Source organism: Vitis vinifera, chromosome 3, assembly GCF_030704535.1.
Source record: "Vitis vinifera cultivar Pinot Noir 40024 chromosome 3, ASM3070453v1".
Lineage (NCBI taxonomy): Eukaryota > Viridiplantae > Streptophyta > Magnoliopsida > Vitales > Vitaceae > Vitis > Vitis vinifera.
This window is the reverse complement of record NC_081807.1, coordinates 12,420,572-12,441,159: the sequence shown is the minus strand read 5'-3', so window position 1 is coordinate 12,441,159 and position 20,588 is coordinate 12,420,572. Positions and strand designations below refer to the sequence as shown.

General features: G+C 37.6%; 1 protein-coding gene across 1 annotated transcript; it reads right to left on the bottom strand.

The window, feature by feature from the left end:
* Positions 1 to 1,612: 1,612 nt before the first annotated feature.
* On the bottom strand, positions 1,613 to 19,912 carry LOC100266351 (methylmalonate-semialdehyde dehydrogenase [acylating], mitochondrial). Its single transcript, XM_002266354.5, has 19 exons — positions 19,728 to 19,912; positions 19,411 to 19,508; positions 18,455 to 18,526; positions 18,184 to 18,345; positions 18,011 to 18,089; positions 17,769 to 17,923; positions 9,764 to 9,827; positions 6,537 to 6,616; positions 6,273 to 6,338; positions 5,395 to 5,445; positions 5,119 to 5,270; positions 4,374 to 4,464; positions 4,013 to 4,093; positions 2,899 to 2,976; positions 2,728 to 2,763; positions 2,594 to 2,637; positions 2,432 to 2,510; positions 2,023 to 2,113; positions 1,613 to 1,909 (listed from the first exon to the last, which is right to left on the bottom strand). The coding sequence occupies exons 1-19, from the start codon at positions 19,750 to 19,752 to the stop codon at positions 1,794 to 1,796; spliced, it is 1,620 nt and encodes a 539-aa protein (XP_002266390.1). The 5' UTR covers positions 19,753 to 19,912; the 3' UTR covers positions 1,613 to 1,793.
* Between the last annotated feature and the right edge of the window lie 676 nt (positions 19,913 to 20,588).

Genomic DNA, 20,588 nt, shown 5'->3' with positions numbered 1-20,588 from the left:
TTTTAATTCTTAACATTATCATGATTGCTTTCTACAAAGACTTTATAACTATTTAAATAATGTTAAATATGAAAAAAAAATTATTTTGTAATTTTTTTAATCTTATTTAATTATATTTATTTTTCTAAAATTTTCATAATATTTTTATAATTTTTTTAACTTTTTAACTATCTTCATCCAATACTAAGTCAGGACAACGAGACTAATACACCTCGAGACCCTCTAAATCAATGACCAGTAATTTTAAACCATAATACTACAAGCCCCTATTGATATGATTTTCTCCATTTTCTTCTTATTATTATAAGTACTCCTCTTAGCCTTCTCCACTTCCCTCAAACCAACTTTATTTACGGCCTTAATATACCACTTTTTACAGAAAAATAATTACATATACCAAAGAACCAATCCCATTGCAGGATCCATTTTTTAGTCAATAGTACATTTCTATGGCTTCAAGCTTCAAGTACAGGAAAGACTTGCCATTTCCAGCAGCATGCCGCTGTTTCTCCATGATTACTTTCGCTTCTGATCATTTATTGATTGGCATCCATGGCTACTATGGAGATGAAAAGGCAAACGGGTGAGTGAGAGACCTCCATTTCCATGAGTAGCTTCCCTTACCCGAAATCACCCTCTTTTCTTTCCCTACTACCTAAGCCCACCACCAGCCCATCTCATGCATAGTCCACGTTTTGGCAGATGCCCCACTCCAATCTCAATCACTCGTTTATTCGCAGGGTCCTAATATAATTTAATATTATTTTATAATTCGGGTGCTAAATATAGAGCGAGTTCTCGTACTCGCGCTGCCCCACCTTGTTTAACTTTTTTTTAAATTTTTTTCTTTTTACAAATTATTTTAAAATTTTCTTAATTACATTAAAATGCATATATTTTATAAATAATTAAAACCTTATAATTTTTATAACTTATTTTAAAATTATTATTATATTAAATATATTAAAAATAGAAAAATAAAAAATTAAATTAAATTAATTTTTAAAATTAAATTTTAGATATAATCCAAGACAGAACAAAACAATACCCAAACTTGCTCAAACCCATCCCTGGTTTTTTAAAAAATCTCAAATCTATCCTAAATCCGTTTGCTTAAATTTCAAACTCATCACATCAAGGACGAGACAAGACAAATACCCAAAAAAACTCGTTTCATTATCAATCCTAGTTAAATATAACTTCACCATATGATAATGAAAATAATTAAAGTCTAAAAATAATTTCTTTGTACAAATTTAATTTTAATATAGCATATGACACTTCAAAATTTTAAACATTTTATTCAATACCTCATAGAAATTAACTTAAGTTCGTTAAATGATTAAGTTTTTATTTAATAGTATAATCCACAAATTATGATTAAAATTATAGAATACATTTTCTTTTTTGTTTACAATGTAGCGACTATTTTTGTTTTACTATGATTTATTTTAAAAGTAATTATAAATATTTAGTTAAAAAATAATAATAATATCAAACCTTTAATCATTCAATGCTTTATCTTAAATTCAAGGTTTTAGACTCCAACCAATCCGTGACACACATGCGGGTTCTCCATGTCTAAGTTTAACCTGGGAAGTCTTAATGCACATGAAAGAGAAGTGTTCCAAGGCAATAGACCATTAAACTCTTTTTAACACATCCATGATCACAAGCAAAAACCCATAGAATAACACTAGTGATATGTCGAGGAAAGACGAGGATTGGCATATTATTGATGGGTTCACACAATACTTAGATATAAAAGCTAAAAAAAGTTGGGAATTATCAGTTTATTGTGATTTCTGAGAAGTGGGCATTGCCAAGGAAACTCCACTCCCACTTGCCAATCCCTTCCATTGTTGAGTCACTGTTTTGATCTGGGTGTAAAACTGAACTCCAGCCTTGCCTGCAAATTCACATTACATCTTTTATTTCATACCAAAGATTTTACCTTACCCACTAGCCCCTATTTATTGCTAAATTTACCATACAAAGAAGTGAAGAGAGGCACAAACTAACCATAGAAATTGAGATCCCCTGCAAAAGAAGCCTTGGATCCAGTAAACGAGAAAAATGGAAGTGGAACTGGTATTGGGACATTGATGCCAACCTGAGTTCGAATTCGCATAAGTTAGTAAACAATATACAAGTTCTACTCCAAGCAGAGATGATCCTAACCATGGACAATAAAACCATTCGTCATGCAATTCCAAGAAAAGTTCAGCAAAGCACCCCAAGAAATGCATAATTTTATTTGTTTGTTAAATCTATCTTATGATCGAGAAATCATTATGATACGAGCTTTCAAATTTCAATATGAGGTGGTCACCAAAAAGTGAGCCCTGATGACACAAAATCACCATGTTCCAACTAAACCTCATCTGTTGCATGCAAAAAGCAGGCTGAGTAATGAAAACGGTTGGTTTACCTGCCCAGCCTCAATCTCTGTCTGAAATTTCCTAGCATCTACACCAGATGATGTAAATATAGAAGCTCCATTGCCATATCTGTAACAGAGAAGTAACTTGAATGTAAAATTGTATGGCACTTAGATAATAATATTTAAGAGCGAAATATGTTGAGAACATACTTATTTCTGTTAACTATGTTTATGGCCTCATCTAAGCTGTCTGCCTGAATTGGAAAAGGTGAAGGAAGACATATATGTTAATATACTAAATAATAAAAAGATGAAAGAGAAACAGGAATTGAAACAATCCAAACCTGAATGCAAAGAAGAACCGGGCCAAATATCTCCTCCTGCACAAACCAAGGTAGAATTCATGAAGTTCATTCTAAGGTCTTAACGGGCAAGCCTATCCTTTTATTACCAATCATAGATTGTCAAGATCAACTCCACTAATATACATGGAATTAGAATAACAGATAAGATACCTTGTAACACTCCATATCGGCCGTGACATCAGATAAGATGGTGGGACCAATAAAGTTGCCATGCTCATATCCTGGAACCTATTCCTCGTTCATGAAAAAATAAAAAAATAAAAAAAATAATAATAAACAAAAGAACAAAACTAAAATAGAATATGTATTGGTATTGTTTAATCACTAATTGTGATCAATTGAAGTTGTTCAAGGATCTGTACACTCGGCAATTCAGCCATTGGCATTACAGAATTAAATTAGTATTTATTCTGGCCATATTGTTGTCATATATGAGATGGGTACAGATTTGCATCACATGCTTGATTTAAAATTCATAGCTTCCTTCTTTGCAAGGAAAAATAAGATCATTTTCACTACTTTCCCAGAATAATACTCTCTAAGATGTTCAAAAATGTACTTGAGCCCACTATGCGACATTGTAACTGCTTGATTTTGCACATCATTGAAAACCATTATTCATAGATGACTTCTACCAGGTAGGATGCATGTTTCTGGCCATCCACAATCTGAGGGGCTAGAAAGAAACAGACCAACCAATACCATGTTAAACTACTACTTGTTCCAAATCATCAATACATAAATAGATACAGCAGGCTAACAAACCTAAGCAAACATAATTTAGAAGACAACTTTAGTTGTCAATAGAAACAAAGAAAAAATTTAGAAGTGGAATGTTATTTCTATCTCTAGATATTTATAAACCATTAGAAGTTGGTGTCCTTGACTTTCTTCAAACAAATGTCTCAATTCCCTGATGATCCCACTAACACTGTGTGGAAGAAAGGTTTCAAGTGTCATTCTAATGTTAACTGCTCTCCTGAAGAGAATTTGAAACTGCTAAAGAAAATTTTCTATTCCCTGAACAACCCATCACTTGCTCTCATCACCTAAAATTTGTAACTTTAATGTTAATTTCACAATATGCATCTAGTAAAGCTTTGTAATTTATTATTAACAATAAAAAAAAAATTATTGACATAAAGAAATACCAATACAAAACATAACCAAATCAGCCTAACATTAAAATAAATAAATAAATAAATAAATTATGCAGAAACTGCAACAAGTAAAAAGAGCAAAACATGAAACAAATGAAAAGTACCACAATGTTCCTCCCATCGAGCACCAGTCTGGCACCACTGTCAACACCATTTTGAATCAATTTGCATATCCGTTCCTTTGCCTGTGGATGCAGGAAGAATATCAAATGAACATAAACTAATAATAATAATAATAATAATAATAATAATAATAATAATAATAAAGGGCACAGGTAGCAAGAGAGTCACGCTTGCTGATATAAACTGATCAGAAAAATATTGCAAACACACCCAAAAATCATAATTGCATTATTTTCTGTAAAGAGGTAGTGTAGATATAAACTGATCAACAAAATACTGCATACACACCCAAAAATCATAATTGCATTATTTTCTCTCAAAAAAAATGAACCATGCACATGCCTCTTTGCTGATCACTGGCCCAAGATCTGCATCAGGTTCCGTTCCAGAATTTACTTTCAGTGCTTTGGCACGCTCCAGTAGCTTATCTTCCCTGAAAAAGTTTGTAAATAGGTTCCATGTTATACTAAAATATCCCTTGACATTGAATTCTATTTTAAAGAAGCACAATTATTTTATTTTTCATATTTTACATGGACATCGAGATTATGTTTCCAACATGTCTAATCTTGAGTAAATACTCAACAAGCATATCCAAAAAGGAAGAAAAAAGACAATTCATCATGCACAAAAAAAATTCCATCATTAATCCATTTTTTTTTTCATGAAGATGATTATGAAATAACTAAAGTATCCATGTCTAATGAATTATGATATACTTCTTTTGCATGCTTTAAATCTCTTCTAAGGAGTCATATTTAAATGTGTAGCACTAAGAATGAATAAACCAAAAGGCTCAAATGTACTCTGGCAGTCAGTTAGGCACCTAGGCACCCACAAAGTCTGTTATCTAAGACTGCATAAGCATTAACTGTAGCAGCATCTAGGAAAAATGATTAAATGGAGAAAAATGACAATTTATTATCCATATGTCAGAGGAAAAATGTGATGTTCCAGCTTGACAACAAATGAAGTACTTCTGCGCAGACACGTAACAAATGCCAGCACTTATTCAAGGTGAAGGAAGCTAGAAGAAGAATAAGAAGAAGAAGAAGAAGAAGAAGAAGAAGAAGAAGAAGCATAATACCATGATTTTGAGTCTCCAACGAAGACTACTGTGCTCAGTGCCATACACCTTTGTCCAGCAGCACCAAAACCAGCAGCAACTAGAGCATTCAAAGTAGCATCCAAGCTAGCATCAGGCAAGACGATGGCATGATTTTTGGCTCCCATATTGGACTGTAGACATTTACGCATTACTTCAACTTTAGCAATTTCAACTACTTCATGGGTTTTTAAAGAGCAACAATAATGATCTTAGGAGAAATGCAGGTTTGTTACAAAGTAGATGAACTGCATTTACCTGAACACGTTTTCCTTTGGCTGATGCTCTTGAATATATGTGCATGCCAGCCTATTTTTTTATCCAAAAAGGAAAAAATGAAAAGAAAATAAACAAGAAGAAAAGCAAGAATCAACTGATATACATATAATAATGGTGAAGAAGGTCAACCAATTATACTGCACCAGATATTGACGTTATTTGTGGGGAAAAAACACATTATTCTTCAAAAACCACAAGCAAAAAGAAAGTTTCCCTAACCATAAGATGCATAAACAGAAAACAAAGAAACATTCAACTGTGGAATGAATAATAAATAGAAAGTTCACATGCAATGATGTTCTAGAGGCATAGAACAGAAACATTGGTGATAGGGATCAGAAAATTTAAGATTGTTTTTTTTATTTTTTTTTTATTGATAAGTAGGGATCAGAAAATTAAAGATGAACAAAGAAGAAGAGAAACCTGGGCCCCAAAGTAATGAAAAACATGGAGAAGAAAAAGCAAACATACAACAGACAATGCCTTACTAAATGGCAGAGAAGGTCAACCAACTATGCTCCACTAGACATAGTTATGTTCTAACTAAAGATGCACAGGAGAAGAAGAGTTCAAACAACCCTCAGCTTTAGTTAGTGGGAAGATTGTAAAAGGGGCTCTGTCCAAGACCCTAATTAGGCTATTTTTCATATTACTGGAGAATCACACTCACCATGTTAGTTTCAGTTTGTGAAAATAATCTTACCACAAGATTTGAATTGTCAAACCCAAAGATTTTGAATGCATACAATGTTATTACTTGCTGCTATGACCTTGCAAATCAGCAATCATCACTGAATACAAAAGCCTTATATAGGAAATGAGCATTGCCACAAACCGAACACGGGAAAAAAGTTTACCGTATTTGAACCAACAAATGATACAGCTCGGATATCTTCATCATCACAAATAGCATTGACAATGTTCTGCCGCAAGCCAAAGTACAAAGTTAAAAGGTTTGTTAGATATATGGCCATCACCGATATCAAAACTCTAAAAGAAAATGTGAAGAGACAGGCTACTGTAAACAAGGCATAAGTTGTAGACATTCAACAAGGAAAACATTCAATAATTAAAAAAAAAAATTAATTGTTGAGTGAATAGTTGCTGAAGTCAGAGCATACACGGGTGCCGTGAACAATATTTAATACACCATCAGGCAAACCAGCCTCCATTGCTAACTCGGCAAGCATTAAAGAAGCCCCTGAAGGAACACAGCAACACTCACTTTTAACTAAAGTCACAGTAAATGAAACGTCTTATGAATACTGATTCAACATAAACAATATGGAAATAAAAGGTAGAAAATCTTGGCCATCAACCTATAGCATCATACATGCAGCAAGGGAAGATGGCAAGAAATCACATGCAAGCGAACTTTCAAGGGTAGAAAAGAATAGAAGTCGACAGTTTCAATTAAACCTTGCACATGATGGTTATAGGAAACATAGCCATTTGATATCATGCATGTGGTATTACAAGAAAGATATGCCAATGATCATTTTGCAAACATGAGAATTAGACATCCCTCTAGGTTCCCTGAGAGAGAAAGTAATATCCCTGGTAGAGTTAACTCAATGGTTCACAATTAAGCACAGTGACCTAAATTAAAGAAGACATACCACATAAGTCAAAACCCATCTAAGAACTATTCTATTACTATCAGTGGATATCCCATAACAAATTGAGGTTGTAGAATTAACACTCACCCACTTAAAAAGCATAGCAATGCATTTATACATGGACCAAAAGCTAAAACAGTGATTATTTCTCCTTTGTAAGTAAGTGCTAACTATAGCAATTTCCACATGAAACTCTTTACACCTATGAGTTTCTGACACACATGCAGTCAGCCAAAGCAGAGCTCAGACCACTTGGATACACCCTTTTTTCTCCCTCACCCAGTTGAAGTCATGCTTTCAATGACCAAAGGCCTAGACTTTCAAAAAACTCAAGATCACCCTTCAACTTGTTTGATTGCTGTGGAATTTGGGATGAGGAGGTGCATGGAGACTAGTCAACAGTAGTTGCAGACTTAGCAACAAACCCCACAGGCACATAACCTAGAAGAAGGATGGAAACAAGCATTCCCCCTTGCTGATTATCTTGTGTCTCCTCAAATCTTCTGCAGACTAGTTACTACTGTATCATACATACCACATATCACATCAATATATTCTTTTCTAAGACTCGTCAGACTATTACAGGCTCATCAGCATTGCACCCTTACATTTTTGCATTGTTTGTGGATGAACTCACCGTGCATTATAAAAATGATATCTAGTGATGACTGTTGTTGGCTACAGACATAATTTTAGTTAATGAAAGATGAAACTAAAGGAGGGATAAATTGTCAAATAGAATAGGAGTTAATTTCAAATTAGAATTAGGAGAAGAATCCAAAAGTTTTTAAGTAAATCACTAAAACCAAATATATGACACGTAATTTTTTTCAAAAACTAGTAGAAATCAGGATAAGACGAAAACAAACAGCCAAAAGAGACCTAGAAGCAGCCATCTTTATAGCTTGGACCGATTACCCATGATTTTCCATAGTACCAGAGCAGATAAATAAACAAAGAATGGCATCTAAAGTAGTTTAGAGATCATAAATTATCACTATCAATTTAAAGGAAAGGTTCTAAAGAATGTTACAAAGATAATTTATTCTTACAGTTCAGAATGTTATCAAGGTAAGAAATAGATTTTTAAAAATAATTTTTTTTTAAAAATAATCATTGTAGCCAAACTTAGGATGTTAAGATGGATGAGTGTCACTGAAAGGGAAGATAGAATAAGGAATAATGTGTTCAGAAAATGGTAGAGGTGGCACCAATTCAGGACACAATGAGAGAAAGTTGTTTAAGATGGTTCAACAACATAGAGTGAAGACCTACAATTGAGCTAGTATAATGAAGTGACTTGATCCAAGTTGAAGGTGACAAAAGGACATGATATAGATTTTAAAAAAGGAAATGCACAGAGGCTGGGAAAAGGATAAAGATTATTATTGATGTAGGACAACCATAGGATGGTTGCCTACAATCAAATAGGTGGGCAAGGGTTTTTTATCTTTAGGGTTTAAGGGGAGGAACAAGGATAAAGTTTATGGCAGCAGAAAAAAATAAAAATAAAAATATAGAGAAAAAGGATGAGAAGATAAAGGGAGAAAAACCTTTAAGTCTCACTAAAGCCTTCTAGGAGTCTCAGTTATAGGGTACAAGAAAATCAATGGAATCTCATCATTGAGAATTGTAAAGTATGCAAGAAAACATAATATATTAACTATCAATACTTTTTCTTTTTACTTATCAAAATAAATAATAAATAAATAAATAAATCAATACTTTGGTTTAAATCAATTACCCTTATTTATAGCCTTCTTTAAAAAATTCCAATTCTACTAGGATTCTAATAACCTATTATGACTCTAATTTGAATTCTTCAATAACCTAATTAGCTCCTCTTAATTTGACTCCAACAAATGCTAATCTTAATTTAAATCCAATTAATACTAATCCTACTTAAAGTTCATTTATTTCTTTCCTTCTCTTTTTTGAGTAGATTTTAGAGATACATCAATTATTAAAGCAGGATAAATAAATAAATCTTGCAGCTAACCTCAAGTAGGTAGGATTGAGACTTAATCAAGAGGAGTTATAAGGTGACCACCAAATACAAGAACTCTCGAGATTTTGTTATTTGTCATCCTGAGGATCCTTGTAACACATACTAATAAAATGATAGAGGCTAAATGGCTTCACTTAAGCAGAAACTCCCAGACTGCTACGAATAAGAACACAATATTCTTTAGAAATCCAATTTAGACATCTAAGCTCCTTCCAAAACAAGCCAAAAGAAACTATGCTTGTCATTCTTTTTCCCCAAAACAAATAAATATATGCATTGTTGGAAAGAACATATCTGTTTTTCATTAGCAATGACTTTAAGTTATGCCTAAGCTGTACATGTCTGCATCAGTAAAAAGCCAATCAAATAGAAGTTCTTAAAGATACCAAAGTAAAGGGTCCAAATGCCTCGTACACAAAAAGTGAATTCATCAATAGTGCTCATTGACATCCAACAATTCTCATTCTCTCATGCACCAAGGCATGCACTGATATTTTAAATGCCATCCATATGAGGATTAATGGACAAACTATCAGGGTTTCATTGACATGTTTCATCAATGACCCAAATAAAATAAATAAATCCTTTTTTGCTTCTTTGAGTTCCATGCATCACAACTCAGGAGGAAAGATAATGTTCTATTTCTCTTTTTTCGTTGTTCCTCTGATAAGATATTTTCCAAGGAGTCTATCCATTATAGTACTAAGAAGTTAAAAGTAACCTGGATCTTTCTCTGATGGCTTTAAGACAAAGGTATTACCACATGTAACTGCAATTGGGAACATCTGCAGAAAATTATAAAAAAATTAGAACTTCTCTTTTCATTTTCCCTGGTTTGGGCAATGAAAACCTTGTCATGTACCACAAACACCCACTGTGCTTATATGCAGATAAAAAGAATCACAGATTCAAATAAATCAATAGCAAAATAGAAATTACTATTGACAAATTCTGCTCCATCTAGGATATCATTAAATTCTGTACTCATTGCATCTGTAGTATTTTCCCACACTAATGAAAAAACAAAATAAAAACCATTCCTATCTAAGCAAGCTTACTCCTAGTTCTTCACTAAGAAGTCAAGACATTTACTATTGCTTTTAAGGGTTCAACATGTTTGATTCTTTACATGTTCTAACAAACAAGTTTATCACACCAAATATTTTCTTTATTTGCAAAGTGAAAGGACAGTCAATTAAACATCTTTCCCTGCATACTATAATATGTACTCCCTACTCAGTTCTTTTTCTTTGAGACAGGGATTAGTTGGGTTGTTTCTCAAATTTCTTTTTTTTTTTTTTGATAAGTAAACACAAATATAATAGCAAAGGCAAACGCCACAAAGCATACAGGGAGTATACGAGGCGACGAGACCTCACAACAAAGAAACAAAAAACAACAAAAACCCACCAACCCTCAACTGGAGGCTATCCACTCCAGGAAACCTATAAGGGAACGGGACTCCGCACCATTATACAATTTTGCCCACCCCCACATATTACAGACAAAAGAATACTTAATTTTTTGTATAGCTAACTCCCCCCCCCCCCCCTAAATGCTAATCTATTCCTTTCCTTCCACACCGTCCAAAAAATAAACAGTATGGATCTCCAGATTCTCTTCCTCTTTTTGCCCACAAAAGGACCCTTCCAGCTGATAATCACCTCCTTTACAGTTTTTGGAAAGACCCACTGGACTCCAACCAGACTCAGAATCATCCCCCACAACACACTAGCCACTGTACAATGGATAAGAAGATGATTTACATTTTCCTCATCACTACCACATAGATAACACCGGTTAGGAATTTGTCATCCTCTCTTTTGAAGCCTATCAATAGTAAGGACCCTCCCCCAAGTAGCTTCCCACGCAAAAAACGCTAACTTGGAAGGCACGTTCTCCACCCAAATGCCCTTCTTGGGGAACAAAGATGTACTATGGCTGGTCAACAGTCCATACGCATCCTTGACATCAAACTTCCCATTTTTTCCCCCCTTCCATAAGGCCAAGTCCTCCTCCAAGTTAACTCTTTGACTCCTTAGGATTTGCAACAATTCGTCAACCAAGGCCAGCTCCCAATCATTGAAGCTTCTAAAAAACCTTAGGTTCCAGCTTCCTTGGCCAGCATTCTGGTCCCATAATTCCCCCACAGTGGCACTTTTATGAGCAGCCACATTGAAGAGTTGAGGGAATCTCCGGGCCAACTCCACATCCCTGCACCAAGTGTCCTTCCAAAACCTGATTTTGGTGCCTTTTCCCACCTTAAGAGTCATATTGTTCCAGCACCAATCTGCTTCTTTCATAATCTCCTTCCAAAGCCCAACACCAAACGTCCCATTTGCTTTTTTAGTTCTCCACCCAAACTCCTCTTGCCCGTATTTTGCCACAAGGACACGTTTCCACATTTCATCCTTGGCACAAGCAAATCTCCAAACCCATTTTCCAAGAAGGGCTTTGTTCAACTGGACTATTTTCCTCAAGCCAAGCCCCCCCTTCTCTTTGCTCACACACACCTTCTCCCAACTGACTAGGTGTGCTTTTCTTTCCGTGCTTCCCCCTCCCCACAAGAAGTCTCTTTGCAATTTTTCAAATCTTCTCGCCACTACCTTAGGCATACGGAATAGGGACAGCTGGTATAATGGCATGCTAGCCAGTGTGCTCTTTATGAGGGTGATTCTACCACCCTTAGACAGGTATTGCCGCTTCCAAAGGGCTAGTTTCCATCTCATCCGCTCTTCCACCCCATCCCACACATAACCCGCTTTATTAGGCGCGCCCAGGGGCAGCCCCAGGTAGGTTGAAGGCAACTGACCCACCTTGCATCCCAGCTCCACAGCCATCTCAAGGATCTCATCCACCTCCCCCACTGGAATAATTTCGCTTTTAGCCAAATTAATCCTCAACCCTGAAGCGGCTTCAAACCAGCATAAGGTCCAACTCAAAAAAGTCATATCTTCTTTCTTAGCTTCACAGAAAACTATTGCATCGTCCGCAAAGAGAAGATGAGAGATACTGACAGCCTGCCCCCTACCCCTCTGGATTCTACATCCCGTGATGCAGCCCCCTTCCACAGCCCTCCGAAGGAGAGCACTCAGCACCTCCATTCCCATGATGAACAAATATGGGGATAGAGGGTCGCCTTGCCGAAGCCCCTTAGAGCTAGGGAAAAACCCAGCTGGCTCCCCATTTACTAATACTGAGAACTTGGCAGTCGATATGCAGCTCCATATCCACTCCCTCCACTTAGTCCCAAATCCCATTTTCTCCATTACCCTCATCAAAAACTGCCAATTGACGTTGTCGTACGCCTTTTCAATATCTAGTTTACAGATCAGGCCCTTCTTTCCATCTTTTTTCCATGAGTCAATCACCTCATTTGCGATTAGAGACGCATCCAAAATCTGCCTACCCGAGACAAAAGCGTTCTGGTCTGAGGAAATCACTCCACCAATCACGTTTTTAATCCTATTGGCCAGCACCTTAGCCAAGAGTTTGTATAATCCACCCAATAGACTGATCGGCCTGAAGTCCCCCAGCTCCTCCGCTCCTCCTTTCTTGGGGATCAGAACCAAGAACGTGGCATTGAGACTCTTGAGGAAAGTATTATGCTCATGGAATTCCTTGAACATCTCCATAACCTCCTCCTTCACAAACTCCCAGCAGAATTGCCAAAAAGCTCCCGTAAAGCCGTCAGGACCTGGAGCCTTGTCCCCATTCATGTCCCTTAGAGCCGAATGGACCTCCTCTTCCATGAATGGCAGCTCCAAGATGTCCGCCTCTTGCTGGCTAATCTGATTCAGATTAACACCCCCTATATCTGCCTTCCACTCCGAGTCTTCCGTTAATAGCCGATGGAAGGCGTCTACAATTCCGGTCCTAACTGTATGCTCCTCTGACATCCAGACCCCACTGATTTTTACTCTTTCCATGGTATGCCTTCTTCGGTGTGCATTTGCCATTCGATGAAAATACCCCGTATTTTTATCCCCTTCTCTTAGCCACAGCTTCCTTGATAGCTGTCGCCAGTGAATCTCATCCAGCTTGACCCATTTAGCATAGCCTTCTTTCGCTTCTTTCTTTCTGGCAAATTTCTCCTCTGACAGCCTTCTCTCACTTTCCACTTGGTCCCAATAATCCACTTGTTGTAAGGCAGCCAATTTATTACTCTCCAAGTTCCCAAACACCTCCCTGTTCCAAATTTTTAAGTTTTGTTTCATCCCCTTCAACTTTGTTGCCAACTTATAGCTAGCCCTACCACTGACCACCATCCCCTGCCACCAACTCCTCAAGAGGATTTTAAATCCTTCCACTCTCAGCCACATGTTCTCGAACCTAAAAGGTGAAGGGCCTCTTCTTTTGCCACCCCCCTCGATTGTGATTGGGAAATGATCTGAAATAGGCCGAGGTAATCTCTTCTGAGTCACATTGCTGAACTGATCAAGCCATCTGGGAGAAACCAAAAATCTATCTAGCCTGGCCCAGGCTTGATTATAGAGCCCCCCACTCCACGTGAAAGAGCCCCCTTGAAGGGGAAGGTCAATAAGCTCCAGATCATCCATAACCTGAGCAAACCTCCTCATAACTGGGGTCACCCTCCCTTGCCTGCTCCTTTCCCCTTGAACGAGAATAACATTAAAATCACCCCCTACACACCATGGGTCACCCCAAAGGCCTCTGACTGCTCCAAGCTCATCCCAAAGACACTCTCTATCATTTTTGTTAAAGGGGCCATATACACCCGTGAACACCCAGACTGTCCCATTTTCCACAGTTCTAAATTTGCAAGAAATTGAGAATTGGCCCTCCTCCCACTCCAGCAATTCCAAGGACCTTTTATCCCAACAAACCAACACACCTCCAGCTACTCCAGCAGCTTCAATAGTTCTCCAATCTAAGAATCTCCCCACCCCTAAACTCTTCACCACCCCGTCAGTCATTAATTGGATTTTTGTCTCCTGGATACACATCAAATCCACCTTTTGTTTTCTAACCACAGATTTAATAATCCTTCTTTTATTGACGTCATTTGCACCCCTCACATTCTAACTCATCAGCTTGAGATTCATTAACCCAACAGTAATTGGCCCCCTCTGCTTTTCAAAAGGTTGTTCTTCTTTTCCTTCCCCTTGTATTTGACTGAGCATTCCAACCTTTTGAGCTCCCTCTCAAATTTTGTTTTCTCCAGTAACCCTTTGCTATGTATCCTTTCCCGTCTTTTCCTAATTTTGGACAAGAAATCCAGAATCTCCCTCTCCAGACCTTCTATTGAAAATCCCAACAACTTGCTAAACTTAGCCAAGCTGCTTTCCTCCCAATCAGACTCCTTCTCGCTCCTTTGAACTTGGGGCCCAGACATGGCTGGATTCCAATCCGGGTTATGAACCTCTAAAACGTCACAATCAATCGCAACCAGGTCCTAACAACCCTCTCTTCTCGCTATATCCCCCCCTGTAGCTGCACCTTCTACCATATTTTCTCTCTGACGGCTCACCCTTAAATCCCCAGAGTGGTCGCAAGACTCCCTCTCCGGAGTCCGACCAAAAAGAGAAGAAGAAGAAGAAAGAGAGGATTCCCCAACCCTTAGATTAGAATAGTACCCGTACCTGAAGGCTTCATCCACGATCTCTCTCTCAGCCATGGAACACTGAGGAACCGGCATCTGCTTACCCCTAATCTCCTTCTCCCGACACTTAATGAACTCCATTTCCATCTTTAGGCCCAAGTCCTCTTCAGAGCCTATGCCCATGTATTTAAGCTGCCTTTGGCCCAGATGACCCCCAACCACAATAGCAGGCCCATGGGATAGGAGCTCCATCCCTTCGGGGGCCCGTCCCTCAGCCAGCCCGCACACTACCCCATCTGCAGCCCATACATTCCCTTTTAAAGGACTTGGGCCTTGCGTATCTGGCCCATAGTCCCGCTTCAGGCCCACGATGCCAAGCCCCGATCCGGACGAACACGACCCATCGCCCGCGGGTCCATAACTCTGTCGGCCGACCCGCCTGTTATGGGTCCAATTTTCAATCACATCCCCCCCCCCCCCTCCCCTCCCACCTGCTCCCCCGTCACTTCCTCTGACCAGCGTTGTTCCTTGATTCCAGCGCCCGATTTTCCTCCCACACGCCATCCCGTGCGTGGATCGACACCACCCCTGACCTCCCCTCTCTGCTACCCAAAAACATCACGGCCATCCCCCTGTTCTTTCCTTATTGCCGGCGAAATCTCCCACCACAAAGAGACGACGTATATCTCCCCCTCCACCCCAATCTCCAATGAGCTCGGCAAGGCCCCTCCGTTCATTTTTACCTGAACTCTTGCCCATTCCAGTTCCTCTTTCCTTTCCGTTAGAGGGTCGATTCCTAAGAACCTGCCACACTCTTCCCCCACTCTCCTCAGGACCGACGGCACCCACAGCGAGATTGGAAGACCCAGGATCCTCACCCAAGCCTCTTTCCTATCTCCATCCTCTACAAAGCATCCAAAACTCGGGCTCCACAGCTCCAAGCCCAATTGGATCCCTCCCACTGCTCTCACCCCCGCGGCAAGAACCCTCTTCGCTTCTTCCACCGTCTCAAATTCCAGCAAAGCACATCCCTTTCCCATTCTAGCCAGGCCTAATTTGCCTTTCAATCCCCACGCTCTTGCCGCTGACCACCCCAAACTCGCTAATTCCTCTTCTCGTGCTGATTTAGGGTTCCATTTAGCAATCAGACATTGCTTTAGTCTGCTTACATTGTTTCGTATCTCCTCCTCCTTTATCTCTATTCTTGCCCTTGAGATAATCCTGGACTCTGAGCCCCTGGCCACTTCCAAATACGACCTCCCTGAGTCCCCTATCCCTTGATTAACTGCCTCTTCCTCGTGCCGAAACCCTACCCACAGTAGGGACTCCACCATAGAAACCCATCCTCCTTTTTCCCCTTTCCCTTTTGGTATACAAATACCAAATCTCCTTTTCTCCAGGTCCGTCACCCCTAAGCGGATGAAGCTCCCGGCCCTGTTAGCCTCTCTCACCAGGGAATAGAGCCTCCCTTTTTCTTTCCATCCCTTCTCCCATCTTTCATCTTTCCCATCCTTCGCGCACTGGATCAGTCCTTCTATGAATAGCCCCACACTCGCCAGCCCCAGCCGGACCCAAGACACTACCCCTCCCTTGCTTTCCGAGATAATGGCATGTCTCTTACCATTTCTCTCCTCCGCTACTACTTCAAACGTCTTCGATTCCACCACGAAGCTATTTCTCTTCCTCTTCCCTCGATTCTCCACCCTGCTTTCCCCTTCTCCACCTTCGCTCGCAGGATCGCCCTCGCTCTCTCTCATATTAATGAACAGCTACAAAATTGTTGAGAACATTCATGAAAATTACATTCACCATGGGTTTTGAATCAACATTGTCCATAACAATTTCCCTTATTTTTCCTTCTTGACCTGCTTCAAACTCAGACTCAGTAGTGAAAATAAGGATCATGAATGACAATTATTATACCTTCATCCTAGCTTCCTCAAAAATGGGCTTCATCCTAGCTTTCTCAAATTTCTGTTGGTTGTTGGAACCAAATTACAATACCATCCAGCCATAAGGTGTTCTAGTTCTGTGCCTGTTTAGCCAGTACATCTACCCTTTTTGATGAAAGAAATAAGAGAAATAATAAAAGGTCTAATGCTAAAGAGTCTAATGGTTTTTGTTTGAGACATCAGGCATAACCCAGTTGATATGGACTTCCTTCACCTAGTTACACATCCTATTATCCATTCCTTGGCTCTTTGTACTTGTGACAAGAGAAGCTTTATGTGCATAGTTGTCATTTCAGTAAGTCCTAGGTGGATCCATAATGAAGGGCTTCTAAGGGCCATGCATACAATAACCTCTTTGCCTCCCCAGTAAGTGCAAGCTCTTCAATTTTCAGTTTGTCTTTAAGGAAGTAATATCCAGTGGCTTCTATCTTCCATTGGTGAAAGGCATTTCTACAAATATGATTATAGTGCTGGAACACTTACATACCACAGTACTCACAATTCAAAGATTCCACTGCAGTTACTCTTCACAGGTTTCAGACTATAGTAGCTTTGCACAACCATGATTCTCAATAAGGAAATTTTTACTTGTTACAATATGTATAGTGCGAAATAAAGTTAACTAAGGGCTATGATCAGCTTTAGTATCACTTTAGGATTTTAAAGTTTTATAAAGCTACAAGAACATTATAAATTATGAGGGTAGACTTCATTCTTTGGTTATAAGACTAGCAACAAACTATTAATGTCTTGTCTACAAAACTTCTGGTTATACACAGATTAGTGTCTTGCAAACAGTTTCACCTTTCTTTTACCTTAAGAAACTTAGGCTTCATCAATATCAAGCATGTTTCATCATCTCATGCTCATAACTGCATACGGCATTAAAAGTCTTAAGGACACTCATACAGTAGTGGAGTTAGCAACTTGATTAGGTTTTTTACCCTTCTCCATAAATTGTGCATTTCATAGTAGCATGGACTCTCTCTATTTGGTTATGCCTCATTCCAGAACCTCAGTTTGTAAGGTTCAAGGCTCTCTTCAGACAGCATTGCATGTCTATTTCCAAGGACAAAAATTTGAAAATATCCATGAAATATGGGTAACAAAAGGATATAAGACAAATAAAAGGAAAGAAATGCCTGTAGACAGAAAAAATAGCAAAAATGAAAGGAGAAAAATAAATAAAAAATGGATAACTGCATGTTTACCCATAACGGAATCATTGCTGGAAAGTTGAAAGGGCAGATCCCAGCACAAACACCAAGTGGCTCTCTAATGCTGTAAGTATCAATTCCACTAGACACATTTGGAACGAACTCCCCCATTTGTAGAGTAGCCATTCCACATGCATGTTCCACCACCTCTACAACAGAAAATCCAACAATTGAAAAGGATTCATTTTCCACTCTAAAAATGTTCTTAAATGAAAAATGAGTACAGAAGTGCTAACCTAGCCCACGGAACACATCACCATGTGCATCCTTCAAGGTTTTTCCCTGTTCGGTAGTAATATTCATGGCAAGCTTATCCTGAAATAATATTACAGTGATTTTCCCATTAATTACAAAAAATTATAAGTTGATAAAATTATGTAACTGAGATTCCAAGGTTCAACATGCTTACAATGTCTCTCCGAATAAGTTGTTGGAGCTTGAACATGATGCGCTGACGGGTTGTAACTGGTGTGTTTCGCCATGCTGGAAAAGCTTGTTTCGCTGCAGATACTGCAGCCTTGAACTCTTCATTGCTAGTTAAAGGAATTTGTGAAACAACTTGTTGTGTTGCCTGTAACACAGCTATTGTTTATTAACAATTCAATGAAAAGAGAGAGAGAGAGAGAGAAAGAGAGAGAGAGAGAGGATCAAAACTTTTCTATGGCATTTCATGCACTTACAGGATTTATAACATCAATGAATTCACTTGATTGCGAATCCACGAAACTACCTCCAATGAGATTGGGAACCCTCTGATACAATTCGATCAATGAGAAATTCAGCCATTGTAACTTTAACCAAACCCAGCAAATAGAGATACGAAAATGATGAATAAGGAAATCAAATTCAAGCAGCATAAGCTCTACATTAAGCTTGTTTGCTGAGAGAGAGCAATAAAGAAGGGTTATTTGATTAAAAGGGTCATTAAAAAGCTAAATTTGGAAATTTAACCATCCATTTCCTTTTTGCATCTTTTTTACAAAAATGCCCTCTCACTTTTTTTCTTGTAAAAATAACATTTTCTTTCAAAAACTACATGCAAACAGTGAAAGGCCCATAAAAAACATGAAAGAGGTTAGATTTACAAATTTAAGGATTATTTCATTCCCTTTAATCAATTTATTCATAAAGAAAATACTAAATCTTAAATCTTTTAACTTCTTATTACTTAGCTTAGTTGAAGTGAATCTTGATTCTTTAGAGACCCCAAACAACCAAAAACACAATATTGGAAATCTTATTTTCTTGTCTCTCCCTCTTTTTTATCAACAATTAAAAAGAAAGTAAAGTATAGATTATCAGCATTTTTCCCTTGCACCTTTTTATTTCCAGAGAAAATAATCCATCTACCGTTTTCCCTGAAAAATTTTCCCAGAGTGGAAAATTAAACCATTAAAACATTTCTCCTTCCCGCTCCTAACATCTACCAATCCAATCAAGCACCGCCTAATGAATGATCGGATTTAATGGGAATCGTATGGCGAAGGAATCGGAAAAAAGTCTCGAAACAAACGGAACTTTATGCAATCCAAAATTGTAAGCAGCACACAGAAATCAAATCTATTTTCTTGAGAAAGCATCCATAGGAACTATTTTCCTCCCAAACAAACAGAACGTTTTCAATATTAAACCTTACCGGTGGGTTACGTTGCTTCGAAGATGGCTCAGTCGCAGTAGAGAAACGAGAATTTCCCAAAGCGAAGAGCTCAGGCCTCAAAGACTTGAAATTTCTCACTGTAAAAGCACAAACAAACAGTACCAATAAACAAGAATCCAATTGATAATCTCTATCCTCTGTTTGGTTGCCGAGAAACCTCAGGAAAAAGGGAAAAAAAAAAAACTTGAAGAAGACAATTGGGTTGAATCAGTTGATGAAAGATTCTAAGTTGTACATCAATTTTTTTTCCCATTTCTGGGCAACCAAACGGACTTGAAGAGTAAAAATTTAGAGACCTCGTTGAAGCGAAAACCGTAACATGGCTGCTGACTTTGATCAGCCGCGCAGAACCTCTTGAGACTGTCAACTCTCACCGGCTGTGTCTATATGATATAAGCAGCCATGTGGATCGACACAGTCATGGGCTGTCGTTTCTTCCTAATTTTCCTTTAAATAATAAAAACGCAGCCCATGACTGCTTTTCTTAAAATAAAAATTCTCCCTTTTTTAACTCTTTATTATTGCGTTTTTTTTTAATTTCTTTTAATTAAATTTTCTAACCTTCTCAACTTTTGTCTTCAAAAACCATAAGCCCATATTTAGAGGCAATAAAAATGGGAACTAAATATTAAAAATTGTGCCATCCTTCAAATTATTTCTAAAAATTTGATAACATTAAATAAAATATCAAAAAAAATTATTTCTCTAATTTATTAAAATTACTTTTAAAATAAATATATTAACAAAAAAATTTATTATAGAAGATCAATGCAAATTCCTATGAAATAATTATCTCTATCCTTAAGGTTATATTTGATTAGTCTGATATGCTTGAGATAGGATAAGAGAGAGGATAACAAATCTTATTTCAAGTTTAGTTAGTGATGAAATAAAATTTCATCACTCCTTTCATTTTATATTCAATCAAACATAAAATAGGATAAATGGTACAATATATTATCTACCCTCATTTTTATATTTATTCCACATTATATGTTAGCTCTAAGTTAACATATATATATATATATATATATATATATATATATATATATATATATATATATATATATATATATATATATATATATATATTCTTTTTATATATTGAACAACATAATATAAAATACTATTTATAAAATTTAAATATTTTAATCATA

Bases quoted from the DNA above. Each gene is read 5' to 3' on its own strand.
- LOC100266351 (XM_002266354.5), bottom strand. From the start codon at position 19,752: ATGTTACGGTTTTCGCTTCAACGAG. The intron at 19,509-19,727 runs GTCTCTAAATTT...GTGCTTTTACAG, and splicing joins ACGGTTTTCGCTTCAACGAG to TGAGAAATTTCAAGTCTTTG. The intron at 1,910-2,022 runs GTTAGTTTGTGC...GTGAATTTGCAG, and splicing joins AGGGGATCTCAATTTCTATG to GCAAGGCTGGAGTTCAGTTT.